The sequence below is a fragment of the Dermochelys coriacea genome, chromosome 7 (genome assembly GCF_009764565.3).
Source record: "Dermochelys coriacea isolate rDerCor1 chromosome 7, rDerCor1.pri.v4, whole genome shotgun sequence".
Lineage (NCBI taxonomy): Eukaryota > Metazoa > Chordata > Testudines > Dermochelyidae > Dermochelys > Dermochelys coriacea.
This window is the reverse complement of record NC_050074.1, coordinates 65592043-65609671: the sequence shown is the minus strand read 5'-3', so window position 1 is coordinate 65609671 and position 17629 is coordinate 65592043. Positions and strand designations below refer to the sequence as shown.

Sequence of the window (17629 nt, the reverse complement as noted above, 5' to 3'; positions counted from 1 at the left end):
TTTTTTGAGATGGGATGACCACATCTGCACGCAGTAATGAAGATGTGGGTGTACTGTGGTTTTATACAGAGGAAATATGATGTTATTAATGGCCATGTAAAAAGCATCATGGACTATGTGTCTCCCCCTGTGAAATACAGTCTTTTGTGTGCTTTTACACTATACTATGTAGAGTTGATGGGGGACACCAGTGTTTCTCAAATTGGGGTCCTGACCCAAAAGGGAGTTGCAGGGGGGTCACGAGGTTATTTTAGGGGGGTTGTGGTATTGCTACCCTTACTTTTGCACTGCCTTCAGAGCTGGTTGGCCAGAGAGTGGCAACTGTTGGCTGGGTGTCCAGCTGTGAAGGCAGTGCCCCGCCAGCAGTAGTGTAGAAATAAGGGTGACAATACCATACCATGCCACCCTTACTTCTGCGCTGCTGTCTTCAGAGCTGGGCAGCCAGGGAGTGGTGGCTGCTGACTGAGGACTCAGCTCTGCAGTCAGCAGCAGAGACGTAAGGGTGGCAGTACCATACCATGGCAACCTTACTTCTGTGCTCCTGTTGGCGGCAACTCTGCCTTCAGAGCTGGGCTCCCAACCAGCAGCCACCCATCTCTGAAAGCTATGCTGACATCAGCAGCAGTGATAAGTAAAGATGCCATGATATGGTACAGCCATGGTATAGTCTTGTTGCAGTACTGCAACCACCTCCACAATAACCTTGCCCCCCCACAACCCCACCCCCATAACTCATTTTGGGTCAGGACCCCTACAATTACAACACCACGAAATTTCAGATTTAAATAGCTGAAATCATGACATTTATGATTTTTTTTTAAAATCACATGACCATGAAATTGACCAAATGGACAGTGAATTTGGTAGGGCCCTCCTTATTATCTATCCCTTTCTTAATGATTCCCAACATTGTTTGCTTTTTTGACTGCCACTGCACATTGAGTGGATGTTTTAAGAGAACAGTCCATAGTGACTCCAAGATCTATTTAAGTGGTAGCAGCTAATTTAGACTCCATTATTTTGTATGTATAGTTGGGATTATGTTTTCCAATGTGCATTACTTTGCAATTATCAACATTGATTTTCATCTGCTATTTTGTTGCCTAGTCACCCACTTTTGAGAGAGCTTTTTGTAGCTGTTCTCAGTCTGCTTGGGACTTAACTGTCCTGAGTAGTTTTATATCATCTGCAAATTTTGTCACCTCACCTCACTATCCCATTTTCCAGATCATTTATGAATATATTGAATAGGACTACGCCCAGTACAGACTCTTGGGGGACACCACTATTTACCTCTCTCCATTCTGAAAACTGACCATTTATTCCTACCCTTTGTTTCCTATCTTTTAACCAGTTACCAGTCCATGAGAGGACCTTCCCTCGTATCCCATGACAGCTTACTTTGCTTAAGAGCCTTTGGTGAGGGACCTTGTCAAAGGCTTTCTGAAAATCTAAGTACATTACATCCACTGTATCCCCATTGTCCAAATGCTTGTTGACACTCTCAAAGAATTCTAGTAGATTGGTGAGCTTGATTTCCCTTTCGAAAAAACAGGTTGACTCTTCCCCAACAAATTATGTTCATCTATGTGTCTGACAATTTTGTTCTTTACTATGATTTCCAACCAGTTTGCCCAGTATTAAAATCACGCTTAGTGGCCTGTAATTGCCGACGTCACTTCTGGAGCCCTTTTTAAAAATTGGCGTCACACTAGCTATTCTCCAGTCATTTGGTATAGAAGCTGATTTAAATGATAGGTTACAAACCATAGTTGTTAGTTCTGCATTTTCACATTTGAATTCCTTCAGAACTCTTTGGTGAATATCATCTGGTCTTGGGGACTTATTACTGTTTAGTTTATCAATTCGTTCCAAAATCTCCTCTGACACCTCAATCTGGGACAGTTCCTCAGATTTGTCACCGAAAAAGAATGGCTCAGGTTTGGGAATCTCCCTCACATCCTTAGCTGTGAAGATGGATGCAAAGAATTCATTTAGTTTCTCCCAGTGGCCTTATCATCCTTGAGTGCTCCTTTACAATCTCAATCGTCTTGTGGCCCTACTGGTTATTTAGCAGGCTTTCTGCTTTTGATGTACTTTAAAAAAAAAAAAAAAAATTGCTATTTAAAACTTTGTTTAGCTGTTCTTCAAATTCTCTTTTGGCCTTCCTAATTATATTTTTACATTTCATTTGCCAGAATTTATGCTCCTTTCTATTTTCATCATTAGGATTTAACTTCCACTTTTTAAAGGATGCCTTTTTGTCTCTCAGTGCTTCATTTACTTTGTTTAGCCATGATGGCATTTTTTTTTCCGTTCTCTTACGCTGTTTTTTAATTTGGGTATACGTTTAAGTTGAGCCTCTATTATGGTGTCTTTAAAAAGTTTCCATGCAGCTTGCAGGGATTTCACTTTTGGTACTGTACCTTTTATTTTTTGTTTAACTAACTTCCTCATTTTTGTGTAGTCCCCCTTTCTGAAATTAAATGCTACATTGCTGTGGTGTTTTCTCCACCATAGGGATATTAAATTTTAATATATTACGATCACTATTACCAAGTGATCCAAGTATGTTCACCTCTTGGACCAGATCTTATGCTTCATTTAGGATTAAATCAAGAATTGCCTCTCCTCTCATGGGTTCCAGGACTAGCTGCTCCAAGAAGCAGTCATTTAATGTGTCAAGAAACTTTATCTCTGCATCCTGTCCTGAGGTGACATGTACTCAGTTGTTGAAATCCCCCATTATTATTGAGGGGTTTTTTATTTTTATAGCCTCCCTAATCTCCCTGAGCATTTCACAGTCACTATCACCGTCCTGGTCAGGTGGTCAGTAATGTATCCCTAATATTCTTATTATTAGAGCGTGGAATTACTATCCATAGAGATCTGTGGTACAGTTTGGTTCATTTAAGATTTTTACTTCATTTGATTCTACACTTTCTTTCACATATAGTGCCACTCCCCACTAGCAGGACGTATTCTGTCCTTCTGATATATTTTGTACCCTGGTATTACTGTGTCGCATTGATTATCCTCATTGCACCAAGTTTCTGTGATGCCTATTATATCAATAACCTCATTTAATACGAGGCACTCTAGTTCACCCATTTTATTATTTAAATTTATAGCATTTGTATATAAGCACTTTAAAAACTTGTCACTTTTTAGCTGTCTGCCATTACATGATGTAATTGAGTGGGGCTCTTTTTCATTTGACTGCTTCATATCAGATCCTACCTGTATTTTATCGTCTTCTATCCTCTTCTCCTTACTAGGACTAGAGAATCTCCATTCATAGATTCCCCCCCCAAAGGAATATCTCTGTCCAAACCACGTGCTCCTCCATATCTGTCAGCTTTCCCCCAGCCCTTAGTTTAAAAACTGCTCTACGATCTTTTTAATTTTAAGAGTCAGCAACCTGGTTCCATTTTGGTTCAGGTGGAGCCCATCCTTCCTGTATCGGCTACCCCTTTCCCAAAAGTTTCCCCATTTCCTAATAAATCTAAACCCCTCCTAACTACACCATTGTCTCATCCACGCATTGAGACCCTGCAGTTCTGCCTGTCTAACTAGCCCTGTGTATGGAACTGGAAGCATTCCAGAGAATGCTAATCTCTTGCGTAGCAGCCTAAATTTGGCCTCTAGGACCTCTCTAAGTACCAGTGATCTAAGTACCAGATTTGGAATGTTAATGGAGTCACCTCATTCCAAGTTGCAAAATTTATTCAAAGTTTGTCTCTTCAGTGATACCAATAAACCGAAGTTGTCTCTTTGCATGGACATTTAATTTCCTGCTGAACTTTTCTTAAGAAGAGCAAAGATTTGTCCTGTTGGCCAGAGTTTCCCAACTTGCTCATATTTGTTGGGCAGTGTGCTGTGTAATAATTGGGTTACCCCACTAAGGCAGTAGCATTTCATCCATGAAACTCCATGTGTGTGAAGAACTGTGGTATCCCTCATCATGATTCATCCCTAATGACATTTATTTCTCACTAACAAAAGAACAATCAATTGTTTATGTTTAAGATGATCTGCAAGACCTGTTGCCGTATCCTGTTGTCTTCAGAGGAGAGGAAACAGTTTTTGGATTATCTGAAGAGGCCTGGTCTGACCTACCTGCAGAAACGGGGATTGAAAAAGAAAGTCTCTGAAAAATGCAGAAAGAAAAACACCTGCCCTCATTGTGGAGCTTTCAATGGTGGGTGTGGAAACTAGCAGATGGTGGTTGGTATTTAGCATTTTTTTTTTCCCACTAGTGCCCAGCCCGTGAAGACACAATGTTGTGTTGTCTTCATCATTCAACAATCATTGATGGTTTTTTTTAGATTTTAACCTATAGCTGACATGTAAACATAGGCTAAAAACCAAAAACCCTCTTGAGTGGACTAGACAATTGTTCAAAGCTTTGTTACAAGGAGTGGCGTGAATTTACCTGATGATTATCTTATTCCTGCAAATATGAGGATTGATAGGTCAAAATAGGGACTAACTCAAGCTCCTGTTGTTCATAATTATGCTTAGTCATCTTTGTGAAGAGTAATATGCTATTGACCATTAACTGCAGTCATGAGTTCGACAAATCAGTAATACTTAGCATATAAGTGTTCCAGATGGAGTTGTGATAATTGCGGATCATACTGATATTTGATTGGTCAGTTATTGGCCAGAAAACCTTATGTGATCGACTTCTTGATTTTTTTAGAAAAAAATGTATTATGATTACTCTTACTCATTATTTTGCGTTAACATTGCTGTTAACTATTTTGTTAATATTGCTATAGTATTATAGCTTTGCAGTTTTATAGTGACAATCTGGATTAGAATAGTCAGCATACATATTCTCTTTAATGTAACGTGTCCAGCAAGCCTCACTATTTGCATTGCGGTAATAACTGAAGGTCTCACTTAGAGGACTGGGCTTGATAATACTAGGAACTGTACAAACGGATAGGAAGGCAGCGATTTAATAAGAGCACTCCAATCCATGCATTTAATTCTGTGGGTCTTCTTGTCATGAATGCATTCATGATGTTTGTGAATGCGTTACCAGTAGTGGCACTACAAGACATTAAAATCTTTTTTTTTTTAAAAATTTCACTTCAGATCCAGTATGGTTTTTGGAAACTAATATTTCATGACTGTCTAAAGTTAGAAAGAAGTTATTTACATGAATTAAAAGCTATGTCTCTAAGCCAAGCTTTCAGATGATACAAAGCTCTCTGAGGACCTGCTAAAACCAAGACTTCTAAAAGTTGTTTTGGAAATAACTTGGGAAGGGAGGGAGCAAGGTAGTAATCAGAATGTGATTTTTATTTCTTTAAGGTCTAGTGTCTCTCAGTTTTCTAGGGTAGAAATGAATACCCTGTGCTATTGGAAAAACAAAATATTTGCTTTCCAGCAGTATAAAGCATTCAATCTCAGCTATAGCAGTTTATGCAATGTTAGACTTAATGTTATTACTTGTCCCTCATTTTAGCTGTATTTAAGTCCCACACCTTGTGCAAGTAAAAATCAGTCCCTGAAATTGTACCTAAACTCTAGAGCCTCTATTTTCCCACCTCTAAAAAGAAGGTAATATTTGCCTTGAGGTTGTTGCAAGGAATGTTTTTACAACATTTCAAAAACATCAGGACATATTCTGGTTTCAGGTGTGTATAGGTGGGGTTTCCTATATCAGTCAATATATAGAGTCCATTGCAGTTTTTGAAGCTAGATATGGCCCTAAAAAAACCCTCAAATCTTGAGGTAATCTTTTAAATTCCTTTGTGTTGTGTATTCTGTCATCCAGAGACACAATACATTGCTAGGTTTCAGAGTAGTAGCCGTGTTAGTCTGTATTCGCAAAAAGAACAGGAGTACTTGTGGCACCTTAGAGACTAACAAATTTATTAGAGCATAAGCTTTCGTGAGCTACAGCTCACTTCATCGGATGCATTTGGTGGAAAAAACAGGGGAGATGGATATACACACACAGAGAACATGAAACAATGGGTTTATCATACACACTGTAAGGAGAGTGATCACTTAAGATAAGCCATCACCAGCAGCAGGGGGGGGGAAGGAGGAAAACCTTTCATGGTGACAAGCAAGGTAGGCTATTTCCAGCAGTTAACAAGAATATCTGAGAAACTTCCTGAAAAAGCACAAGAACAAATCCACACAGACACACCCCTAGAACCCCGACCTGGGGTATTCTATCTGCTACCCAAGATCCATAAACCTGGAAATTCTGGATGCCCCATCATCTCAGGCATTGGCACCCTGACAGCAGGATTGTCTGGCTATGTAGACTCCCTCCTCCGGCCCTACGCCACCAGCACTCCCAGCTATCTTCAAGACACCACTGACTTCCTGAGGAAGCTACAATCCATTGGTGATCTTCTTAAAAACACCATCCTAGGCACTATGGATGTAGAAGCCCTCTACACCAACATTCCACACAAAGATGGACTACGAGCCGTCAGGAACAGTATCCCCGATAATGTCACGGCTAACCTGGTGGCTGAACGTTGTGACTTTGTCCTCACCCATAACTATTTCACATTTGGGGACAATGTATACCTTCAAATCAGCGGCACTGCGATGGGAACCTGCATGGTCCCCACAGTATGCCAACATTTTTATGACTGACTTAGAACAATGCTTCCTCAGCTCTCGTCCCCTAATGCCCCTACTCTACTTGCACTACATTGATGATATCTTCATCATCTGGACCCATGGAAAAGAAGCCCTTGAGGAATTCCACCATGATTTCAACAATTTCCATCCCACCATCAACCTCAGCCTGGATCAGTCCACACAAGAGATCCACTTCCTGGACACTACAGTGCTAATAAGCGATGGTCATATAAACATCACCCTATACCGGAAACCTACTAACTGCTATTCCTACCTACATGCCTCCAGCTTTCACCCAGATCACACCACACGATCCATTGTCTACAGCCAAGCTCTACGATACAACTGCATTTGCTCCAACCCCTCAGACAGAGACCAACACCTACAAGATCTCTATCATGCATTGTTAGAACTACAATACTTGCCTGTTGAAGTGAAGAAACAGACTGACAGAGCCAGAAGAGTACCCAGAAGTCACCTACTACAGGACAGGCCCAACAAAGAAAATAACAGAACGCCACTAGCCATCACCTTCAGCCCCCAACTAAAACCTCTCCAACGCATCATCAAGGATCTACAACCTATCCTGAAGGATGACCCATCCCTCTCACAGATCTTGGGAGACAGGCCAGTCCTTGCTTACAGACAGCCCCCCAACCTGAAGCAAATACTCACCAGCAACCACACACCACACAACAGAACCACTAACCCAGGAACCTATCCTTGCAACAAAGCCCATTACCAACTGTGTCCACATATCTATTCAGGGGACACCATCATAGGGCCTAATCACATCAGCCACACTATCAGAGGCTCGTTCACCTGCGCATCTACCAATCTGATATATGCCATCATATGCCAGCAATGCCCCTCTGCCATGTACATTGGTCAAACTGGACAGTCTCTACATAAAAGAATGAATGGACAGAAATCAGATGTCAAGAATTATAACATTCAAAAACCAGTCGGAGAACACTGCAATCTCTCCGGTCACTCGCTTACAGACCTAAGAGTGGCTATCCTTCAACAAAAAAGCTTCAAAAACAGACTCCAATGAGAGACTGCTGAATTGGAATTAATTTGCAAACTGGATACAATTAACTTAAGCTTGAATAGAGACTGGGAATGGATGAGTCATTACACAAAGTAAAACTATTTCCCCGTGTTATTTCTCCCCCCCCCCCACCCCACCCCCCACTGTTCCGAAGATATTCTTGTTAACTGCTGGAAATAGCCTACCTTGCTTGTCACCATGAAAGGTTTTCCTCCTTTCCGCCCCCCGCTGCTGGTGATGGCTTATCTTAAGTGATCACTCTCCTTACAGTTTTCAGAGTAGCAGCCGTGTTAGTCTGTATTCGCAAAAAGAAAAGGAGTACTTCTGGCACCTTACTAAAATTTGTTAGTCTCTAAGGTGCCACAAGTACTCCTTTTCTTTTTGCGAATACATTGCTACTCATCTTACAGAATCACCTATTTCCTTTAACACATACACAGTAACAGGTTCTGACAAGATGAAATGCTCATCAAATGAGAATCTCAATCTGCTGGACATGCAAAAACATTTTAAAAAGAAAAGAAAAACCATATCTGCATTGTGAAGGTTTGGAGAGGTTAATTGAAGTAGTGGAGAAATAGGTTAATATGATGTCTTTTCCCTTCTGGGGTCAAATGCTTACATGAGTCAGAAGTAGAAATTTGCTAATGGGGGGATTTTTTGTTCTTTGAACTTATTCCAGCTAATACAGCATCAAACTGATTTGGCAGTTATTTTTGGTATTTTTCTGTTTTGTTTTCTAAATCAGTTTATCCACATTTTCAATGAGTGCAGTAGAACACAATTTGAGAGGATAGCTGGTTCAAGGACAAATAATGGTTATAATGTCCTGCATAGTTTAGGTTACTGGCTAAAATCCACTCTGGGTTAGTAAAGATCAAAAGTTACTATCTGAATGACTTATGAGTGAAATGAGTTGGTGCACTCTGGTCCAGTTCCTAGTGCAAGAGCATGTACATTGCAAAAATCCTGTACCACTGTTGAGAAGAGGTTGAATGGACACACAGAGTGAGTCACCCTCTAATCCTTAGAAGTAGTCCAGGTCACAGCTGAGGTGCACTGAACAGGCAACATGGGCAAACTTTCATTGCTGTGGCTGCTGCTCCTCCTGCTCTGTGAACAGAGGCATCGGGTATCAAAAGGTGACCAGAGTCAGCACCTTTCCCTAATACTACATTCACAAAAAAGGATTTTTTAAAAATTTAGAAGAATAGCTCAAGAGTTGAGGTTTTTTTAACAAAATTTGTCATCTTGTAGGTACTGTAAAGAAGTGTGGCTTATTGAAGATAATCCATGAGAAGTACAAGACCAATAAGAAAGTGGTGGATCCAATAGTATCAAGTTTTCTTCAGTCCTTTGAAACTGCCATAGAACATAACAAAGAAGTAGAATCCTTGCTGGGGAGAGCTCAGGTGAATTAGTGTGTCTACCAGTGCTTGTTTTGCCGGTGCTTGAATTTTCTGCTAATTTTGATGCATAAATTCCTGAATGATGAGCTGAAGTATTTAGTATAGGGGTAAAGGATGGGTGCTGGTCCAGCCTTTGAATATGTGGAGAGGAGAATTTGAAGAACAATTATCATACTACGTGGCTGAGGGAGATGTTAATGGTTTCTGCAAAGAGCAGCATCTTTACTCTAACCAGTCAAGTAATTGTGGTACACAGTTTTCTGCATGCAAAGGATAGGGATACCCCTGGTATAGGATCAGTGGCGGTCAGTGAAGAAAGCTTAGTGGTGAAATCATGGTGACAGGAAGCAGAGAAGAAATTTAGGCTACTGGAGACTATCTCTGGGGACAGTTACCTTCAGTCACTGTCTTGAATATTTGTAATACTCATAAACCCTATCTATGATTGGAAGAACTGAGAACTGGACAGGAAGGAGTGACCAAAGTATAGTACAAGAATATATATACTTTTCGTGGTTTTGCTGAGCTTTGCATTTTTGTATGGGGATTTTTCCTTGGATTTTAACAGATCAGTCACTTCTTGGTATAGATGTTTGGAAAATGCAATAGAAAACACTGTGATGCAGATTTTGTCTCTCCAATTGCATTAGATCAGCTTTATAAAGACAGGCATATCTTGCAAACTTTGGGTTTATTGATGAATCGTGAAATGTCAGCAATATATTTGTCATTCAGGAAAAAAAGGTTAAATTTTAAAACAACTTGCTAAACCTAATGAAATTATGTAGGATATAATGCTGTAATGTGAACTCTTGTAATTGAAATTGGTGGTAATTATACCTTACTGCAAGCATGTTATAAGCTGTTTACATTGCTTTGGCAAGTAATTATGAAATATCTATATTGCTATAAAAAACAGACTACTGTAACAGCTAATCTAAAGAGAGAAATCTAAACTGAAAATAGTGTAAGAGGAGAAGCTTGGGGGAAAGAATCAACGAGCCAGAGTCTACTGGGACTGCAATTCTAAATAAATAAACCAAAATACACATTTGTTTTTGTTTGTTTTAAGAATAACTTCTTCTACATATGCTTTTGTTTTAAATCGACTTTTTACTTGAACAGTTGGCAGAGAAGGGTGGCAAATGAAGTAAATAGTATTAAGATGTAGCCAAAAATGAGCTGTTATGCCCTTGAAGGTTGCAGTATGACTTTTTTCATTTAATTTTTTAGGAGAACTTGACTCCTTTAATGGTGTTGAACCTCTTTAAAAGGATCCCAGCGGAAGATATACCTCTGCTTCTGATGAATCCAGAAGCAGGAAAGCCTTCAGACTTGATCCTGACACGACTCCTGGTACCTCCATTGTGCATCAGACCCTCTGTTGTGAGCGACTTGAAGTCTGGCACCAACGAAGATGACTTGACAATGAAGCTTACAGAGATAATTTTCCTCAATGATGTAATCAAAAAGGTAAGCCTGCCTGCTTGCAATTGCTGCTCTATTTAAAAATAAATAAATAAAAGGCTGGATTAAATTTGGGGGGTAATTGGTTTTACTTGTCGCTGTAAGGCCTGATGTTGCATTCATTCTGATTTCAGCGTAAGAAACAGCTGCAATATTTGGCTTTATGTGAAATGGCATAGGAATGGTGGACTCAGATTGAGCTCTCTGTTTGGCTCTTGGTGTTACACCAGTGTGTTAGCAACCTGCTAAACGTGGACTGGACTAATTGCTTTTCCTGAAGTATTTCTCAATTTCAGTTCATATTGTACTACATTTAGCATGTTTTGGGATGACTGTTGCACTTGATGGAAGCACAAGAACATAATAGTTCATAGGCCCAGAAATTCACACACCCCTCTTTACGCATCTGGTTTCTTATTTTATACCTCTCTCTCTGCCAAGAGGCCCTTCCAACTCTTCCATGTAGTCTTAAAAGCCTACCCAAATGAGCAGCTTATTGGGCTTGTCTGCATGTACAGTTTCACCAATTTTATTTTATTTTTAAACCACTGCAAAAGATTGTGTGCGCACATTCTGTGTTGGGTTAAACCAGATTTACTTGGGTTTAGCTTAAATTGATTAGGAACAGGTTTAAATTAAATGGGAATAAGTGATTTAAGCCAATGCAACTATATCTGTTTAAAAAAAAAAACTGCATAGATAAAGGGAATTAGCACCCATTGAAATTAATGGGGCACTTCCCAGCTTAGAGCTATTTCAGCTTTCTGCAAACTCAGACAGACACTAGTTACATTCAGGTCATTCTTTCAAGGTTGTATTTGCAACAGTAACCACTAGAAACTTTTTTTAAACAAAAACTGAAGAACAATTGAGAAGGCTTGTTCACCACCCCGAAAGCCAGTCCTTTGTGTCTCCTATTTTTCTCCCACATTGGGAAATGCTGCTCTAGGCCGTGTGTGCTGTCTCCTGGGAAGCAGAGAAACTAGCACTGGGTTATAACCTGCTTCTCTGCAAGATGTTTTGCAACAGAACTATATCCTCAGATTGGCTTCACCTGTTCCGTTTTAGTTTCTGCCACAGAGATGCAGGAGTGAAACCTTGAGTGAAGGTCTTTATCCAGGAAAAGGCTAAACACAATAGAATTTTATATGCCACCACTCTGATAAGTTAATCATGTTTAATGAATCATGTGTCTCCACAGCATGCTCATTGTATTATACATTCAAGTATTAAAATGGTCAGATAATCAAACAAGCACAAATCCTTTAGTTTGTCATTAATCAGAAGCTGATCTTGCCAGAAGGAAACTGTGTTTTGCCAGATTCTGCTCAGTTAATCTGTGCAGCATTCATGCATGAACAGAATGTGCCCCCCCCTTACGGCTGTTACTTATGGTGAAGGTGGCAATCTCTTGTTGCCTTTGCAATTTAGTGTGGTGCACAGCTTTCTGAAAAAATTGCACCGTGCCAATTTTGTGTGTCACTACATTTGTTTTCTGAAATAGGTAATTGTCTTGTTTAGCATAGGATATCGGGAGCCAAAACACAGATGATTATGGAAGACTGGGACTTCCTACAGCTACAGTGTGCCCTCTACATTAACAGTGAGCTCTCTGGAATTCCTCTTAATATGGCACCCAAGAAATGGACCAGAGGTTTTGTTCAAAGACTCAAAGGGAAGCAAGGTATGTCTAAACTCTTCCTTTTCCACCTCCCTGAAGTGTTTTTTGTTTTTTTCATTTGTTTGGCTTTTTTAGCCACGTTTGCCATTGCATAGTGACCAGATCAGTGTTTGTAGACTGTAGAAAGCTAGCAAGGCTTTCCCTGTATGATGTGTCTACTATGCTATATTAACACTTTACCATTTTCTGAAGTACCATTTTGTATAATGGTATCCTTTTCCCAAATAGTTTTAACTTGCTTTATTTGTTAGGTCGGTTTAGAGGCAATCTGTCCGGAAAGCGAGTGGACTTCTCTGGCAGAACAGTCATTTCACCTGATCCCAACTTACGAATAGACGAAGTGGCCGTGCCTGTTCATGTTGCCAAAATATTAACATTCCCTGAAAAAGTAAGTAGTGTAAGACTGAAATTCTTCTCATGCATTTTTCTCCAGACATCTGCATTGTGGTGTTCAAATCACTGGAGAAAAAGGGAGTCAATAGTGTGTGTGTGTGTGTGCGCGCACGTGCGCATGCGCGTGCTCATACATATGTAGAAGGGAAGAATGGCATGCAACTTGAGATGCTCAGCGCCCTCAGTCAGCCCCAGAAGGTCATAGTGGCATAGGATCATTGTCCATTGTAAAGCTGACTTGTTTCACAGAGCAAGACAATAGGAATGCTTGATGTAGACTGTGAGGAGGGAGGCTTGAAGGGACAATCATGAAAAACAGTTGGCTTTGCCCAACCCATTTTAAGTAACATAAATTTCATATATGTTACTGTGTGTCACAGTGAAAACTGGATTTATAATGTATTTCTAAAAAATCACACCTTTCACATCTTACTCTTTCTGTGATCCTGTCTGTACTTTCTTTTCTCATTGCTCTGGTTCCTTGTGTACCACAAAATAGACCAGCTGTGTAATGAGGTTAAGTCAGCTTTGCTAAAGAAAACTCTTCACATTTCTTCTTTAAAATTCTAATTTTATTACTTTACTTTTGTGTTTAACATAGACTTTTTTGCATTCTAACTAGGGCTGTGTTGATTAATCGCAGTTAACTCGCGCTATTAATTCAAGAGAATTAATATCAATTTAAAAAATTAATCACGATTAATCCACTGTTAAACAATAGAATACCAATTGAAATGTATTAAATATTTTGGATGGTTTTCCTACATTTTCAAATATATTGATTTCTATTACAACACAGAATACAAAGTGTACAGTGCTCACTTTATATTTTTATTACAAATATTTTCACTAAAAAATGATAAACAAGAAATATTATTTTTTCAATTCACCTCGTATATGTAATTCACCCTTGTAGTGCAATCTCTTTATTGTGAAAGTGTAGCTTACAAATGTAAATTTTTTTGTTACATAACTGCACTCAAAAACAAAACAATATCTAACTTTAGAGCCTACAAGTCTACTCAATCCTTCTTCTTATTCTGCCAATTGCTAAGACAAACAAGTTTGTTCACATTTATGGATGTACACAACAGATACTGTTGCCTGCTTCTTATTTACAGTGTCACTTGAAAGTGAGAATAAGTGTTTGCATGGCACTCTTGTAGCTGGCATTGCAAGGTATTTACATGCCAGATATGCTAAACACTCGTATGCCCCTTCATACTTCGGCCACCATTCCAGAGGACATGCTTCCATGCTGATGATGCTTGTTAAAAAAAATAGTGCCTTAATTAAATTTGTGACTGAACTCCTTGGAGGAGAGTTGTCCTTGTTGAACCTCATCCGATTTCTTTTGGCCCAATCCTCCAATTTGTCTAGGTTACTCTGCACCCTCAGGAAGTTTGCAGATGACGCTAAGATGGGGGAGAGGTAGATATGCTGGAGGGTAGGGATAGGATCCAATCCATCCAATCATCCAGATCATTAATAAAGATCTTGAACAAGACCGGCCCCGGGGCACTCCACTTGATACCAGCTGCCAGCTAGACATCAAGCCGTTGATCACTACCTGTTGAACCCAAGTGAGGTTTTTCATAGGAGTGGATGGGTGAGATTCTGTGGCCTGCGCTGTGCAGGAGGTTGGACTAGATGATCAGAATGGTCCCTTCTGACCTTAGTATCTATGAATTGTCTCTTGTTCTGTTTTACCCACATTCTGCCATATATTTCATGTTATAGCAGTTTCGGATGATGACCCAGCACATGTTCATTTTAAGAACACTTTCACTATAAAAACTTTTCTTTCACAAAAGATTTGACAAAACACAAAGAAAGTACCAGTGTGACATTTCTAAAAATAGCTACAGCGCTTGACCCAAGGTTTAAGAATCTGAAGTGCTGTCCCAAAATCTGAGAAGGACAAGGTGTGGAGCATGCTTTCAGAAGTCTTAAAAGAGCAACACTCAGATGTGGAAACTACAGAACCCAAACCACCAAAAAAGAAAATCAGCCTTCCGCTGGTGGCATCTAATGATGAAAATGAACATGCGTCGGTCTACTCTGTTTTGGATCATTATTGAGCAGAACCGATCATCAGTGTGGACGCCTGTCCTCTGGAATGGTGGTTGAAACATGAAGGGACATATGAATCTTTAGTGCATCTGACACGTAAATATCTTGCGATGCTGGGCACAAGGTGGCAGGTGAAAGCCCGTTTTCATTTTCAGGTGACATTGTAAACAAGAAGCGGGCAGCATTATCTCCTGCATATATAAACAAATTTGTTTACATGATTGGCAGAATAAGAAGTAGGACTGAGTGGACTTGTAGGCTTTAAAATTTTATATTTTATTTTTGAATGTGGTTATTTTTTTGTACATAATTCTACATTTGTAAGCTCAGTGTTCATGATACAGATTGCACTATACTTGTATTAGGTGAATTGAAAAATACTTTTTTCGCAGTCCAAATATTAGTAATAAAAAAATATAAAGTGAGCACTGTACACATTTTTAGAGAGCTTCTCAAGCTTCCCTTTATATGTGAATTTGGCCTGCAAGCAATTCATTCCAATTCAGTCAACAGTCTTACCTCCATAAGGTCAAGATTAGCTTGTATTTTTCTTCTCTTCCCCTTCCTCCAGCAGCTTAAAATATGAGGGAATAACCACCATTGAAATTGAGCCTGAAAATCCCAAAGCACAAACCCAAGGAATAGCAAGTGGTGTTAAAATGTCTTGCTTTTTTCTAACTGATGCAGTCATGTTGCAGGTGAATAAAGCTAACCTAAATTTTATGAGAAAACTTGTACGGAACGGTCCCGAAGTTCACCCTGGAGCCAATTTCATTCAACAGAGGCACACACAAATGAAAAGGTACTTATCTGCAAAGGTTCACTTTCCACCTACCACCACTACCTGGTCTTATTGCTGAAGAGAAATCCAGCAGATTATTCATCATAGGGACTCCTCTGGAGTCCATGACCTAAAGGTAGCTTGTGCAAGCAAACATGAACATAGATAAATCTTTCTATTAGAACATTTTGGTAGGCATAGATGAAATGTCATTGCTAGTAAACTACAGTTGGATTGCTACATGTGGATGACATAGCCATCTTTCCTGATAACTTAAAACTAATTTACATTTTTCTTTAAGAACCTTTATTTTTCATGAATATGCGGTGTTTGCTAACTGCTCTACGTTTGCAGTGGAGAATGATGTAGCTATTTGCTAATTGTTTAGTTAACATAACTCTACTGTATCTTTTGTTATTAAACTGACCTCAGTCCTTATCTAAAACTTTTGTGAAAAACATTGTCCCTCAGTTCCACTCAATGACAGAGACACTCTGTTAATATTTAATACATTTGCAGAATGCATGTCTGGTTCAAAGTGGCTGTCACTGGAGGCTCTTTAAGAAACCAGAGAACAAATAAGAGGATGCTCTTTAGTTGTCTATTTTTCTGTTTTTATTTTCCATGAGATTTTGACTCTATTGACGCGTTTATTTCAAGGTTTTTGAAATATGGAAACCGTGAGAAGATGGCTCAGGAGCTTAAGTATGGTGACATTGTAGAGAGGCATCTCATAGATGGGGATATAGTTCTGTTCAACCGACAGCCCTCTCTGCACAAGCTGAGCATCATGGCTCACATAGTGAGTATACACACGGCCTAGCATCTGGCTATCTTGCAACTTTAACCTTTAGTTTTGTTTGTTAATCTCTCACTCAAACTGTGTTGATTTTTTTTGCGTCTTAAAACAACGCTGCATGGAAATGATCCAAACAAAATAGTTTTACGCTTGTGCATAGGAATCAAAGTGGAAACTGAGCAGTCTTTCGTTCAAATTCCACCAATTTTACATTTGTGTATTATATATGTATAGCGCTAGATGTAAAAATAAAAAAAACTGCAGTGTTAGTAAGAACCCTGATACCTAAGAATATGCTGCATCTTGTACTTTGCAAGTAATGTTGCAAGGTTAAGGGATTAGTAAATAAATTCACTCAACTTTGGTTGAGTGACTTGGTGAGCCTTCACCAGTTTCTGTGTAAATTAAAACAAGTAATTTAGATGTAGCATCTGAAGAGTCTTTATATTTTTTAAAAATGCAGTTTGCAAGGAAACCACTCTCAAAACTTGTAGATTCTGGAACCTTGTAAATGTGATGTGATTCATTGTGTCTGCGGCATCACTTCTTATCTCTTTTGCAGGCGAGAGTAAAGCCCCACAGGACCTTCAGGTTTAATGAATGTGTCTGTACACCGTACAATGCTGATTTTGATGGAGATGAAATGAACCTTCATCTTCCTCAAACGGAGGAGGCCAAAGCAGAAGCACTGGTTCTCATGGGGGTAAATGGAATATCTTATTGTCTGGCTTGTGATAATGTGATATTGCATTTCTGTCTGAGCAGCACCAGTATTTTTCAGTTGCTGGTGAGAACTGCATCCTTCAGATAGGCCACTTGACTGTTTCAAGAGACCAATGCTAAATTTTGCATCCAACTGAATATTTGGTGCTAGTGTTATGGCATGTTCAGAAAACAAGGTGATACCTACTTAATATTCTCTGAAAATGTGGTTTGTTCTGGGTGCATGTCTTCCTGTAGTGACATGCTACAGAAATGAGGGGCTTCTGCTGTGGAACGTAGGGTATTTTACCTTTTGCCACCACACATAATCTCCCCTCCCAATTGATAAGGCAACAGTGGGGCAGTGAGTTCCCTTTTCAAAAGTAAGTTGGGACTTCACACCCATAGGGTAGACATGGCCTACAGCAGCATAACTACAGCAGCATAGCTATGGTGCTGTAAACCCCCAGTGTAGATGCAGACTATAGCAGTATGGGAGGATTTTTAGTCACTCAGAACTCCATATCTCTGAGTGACAGTAACTAGGTTGATGGATGTATTCTTCCATCAACTTATCTGTGTCTACACTGGGGATTAGCTTGGCATAGCTGTGGTGCTCAGGTGTGGATTTTTCACCCCAAGGGCTGTT

At 39.6% G+C, this 17629-nt stretch overlaps 1 protein-coding gene across 2 annotated transcripts in view; it reads left to right on the top strand.

Moving 5' to 3' along the window:
- The window catches only part of POLR3A (RNA polymerase III subunit A), a 60375-nt gene that overhangs the window by 6305 nt on the left and 36441 nt on the right, over positions 1 to 17629 (top strand). For both annotated transcript variants that reach the window (XM_038410841.2, XM_043518497.1), the window contains exons 4-11: positions 4030 to 4201; positions 8933 to 9087; positions 10318 to 10557; positions 12073 to 12235; positions 12484 to 12620; positions 15397 to 15500; positions 16140 to 16281; positions 16841 to 16981. In XM_038410841.2, coding sequence (XP_038266769.1) covers positions 4030 to 4201; positions 8933 to 9087; positions 10318 to 10557; positions 12073 to 12235; positions 12484 to 12620; positions 15397 to 15500; positions 16140 to 16281; positions 16841 to 16981 — 1254 coding nt within the window. The remainder of the gene's footprint in view (positions 1 to 4029; positions 4202 to 8932; positions 9088 to 10317; positions 10558 to 12072; positions 12236 to 12483; positions 12621 to 15396; positions 15501 to 16139; positions 16282 to 16840; positions 16982 to 17629) is intronic.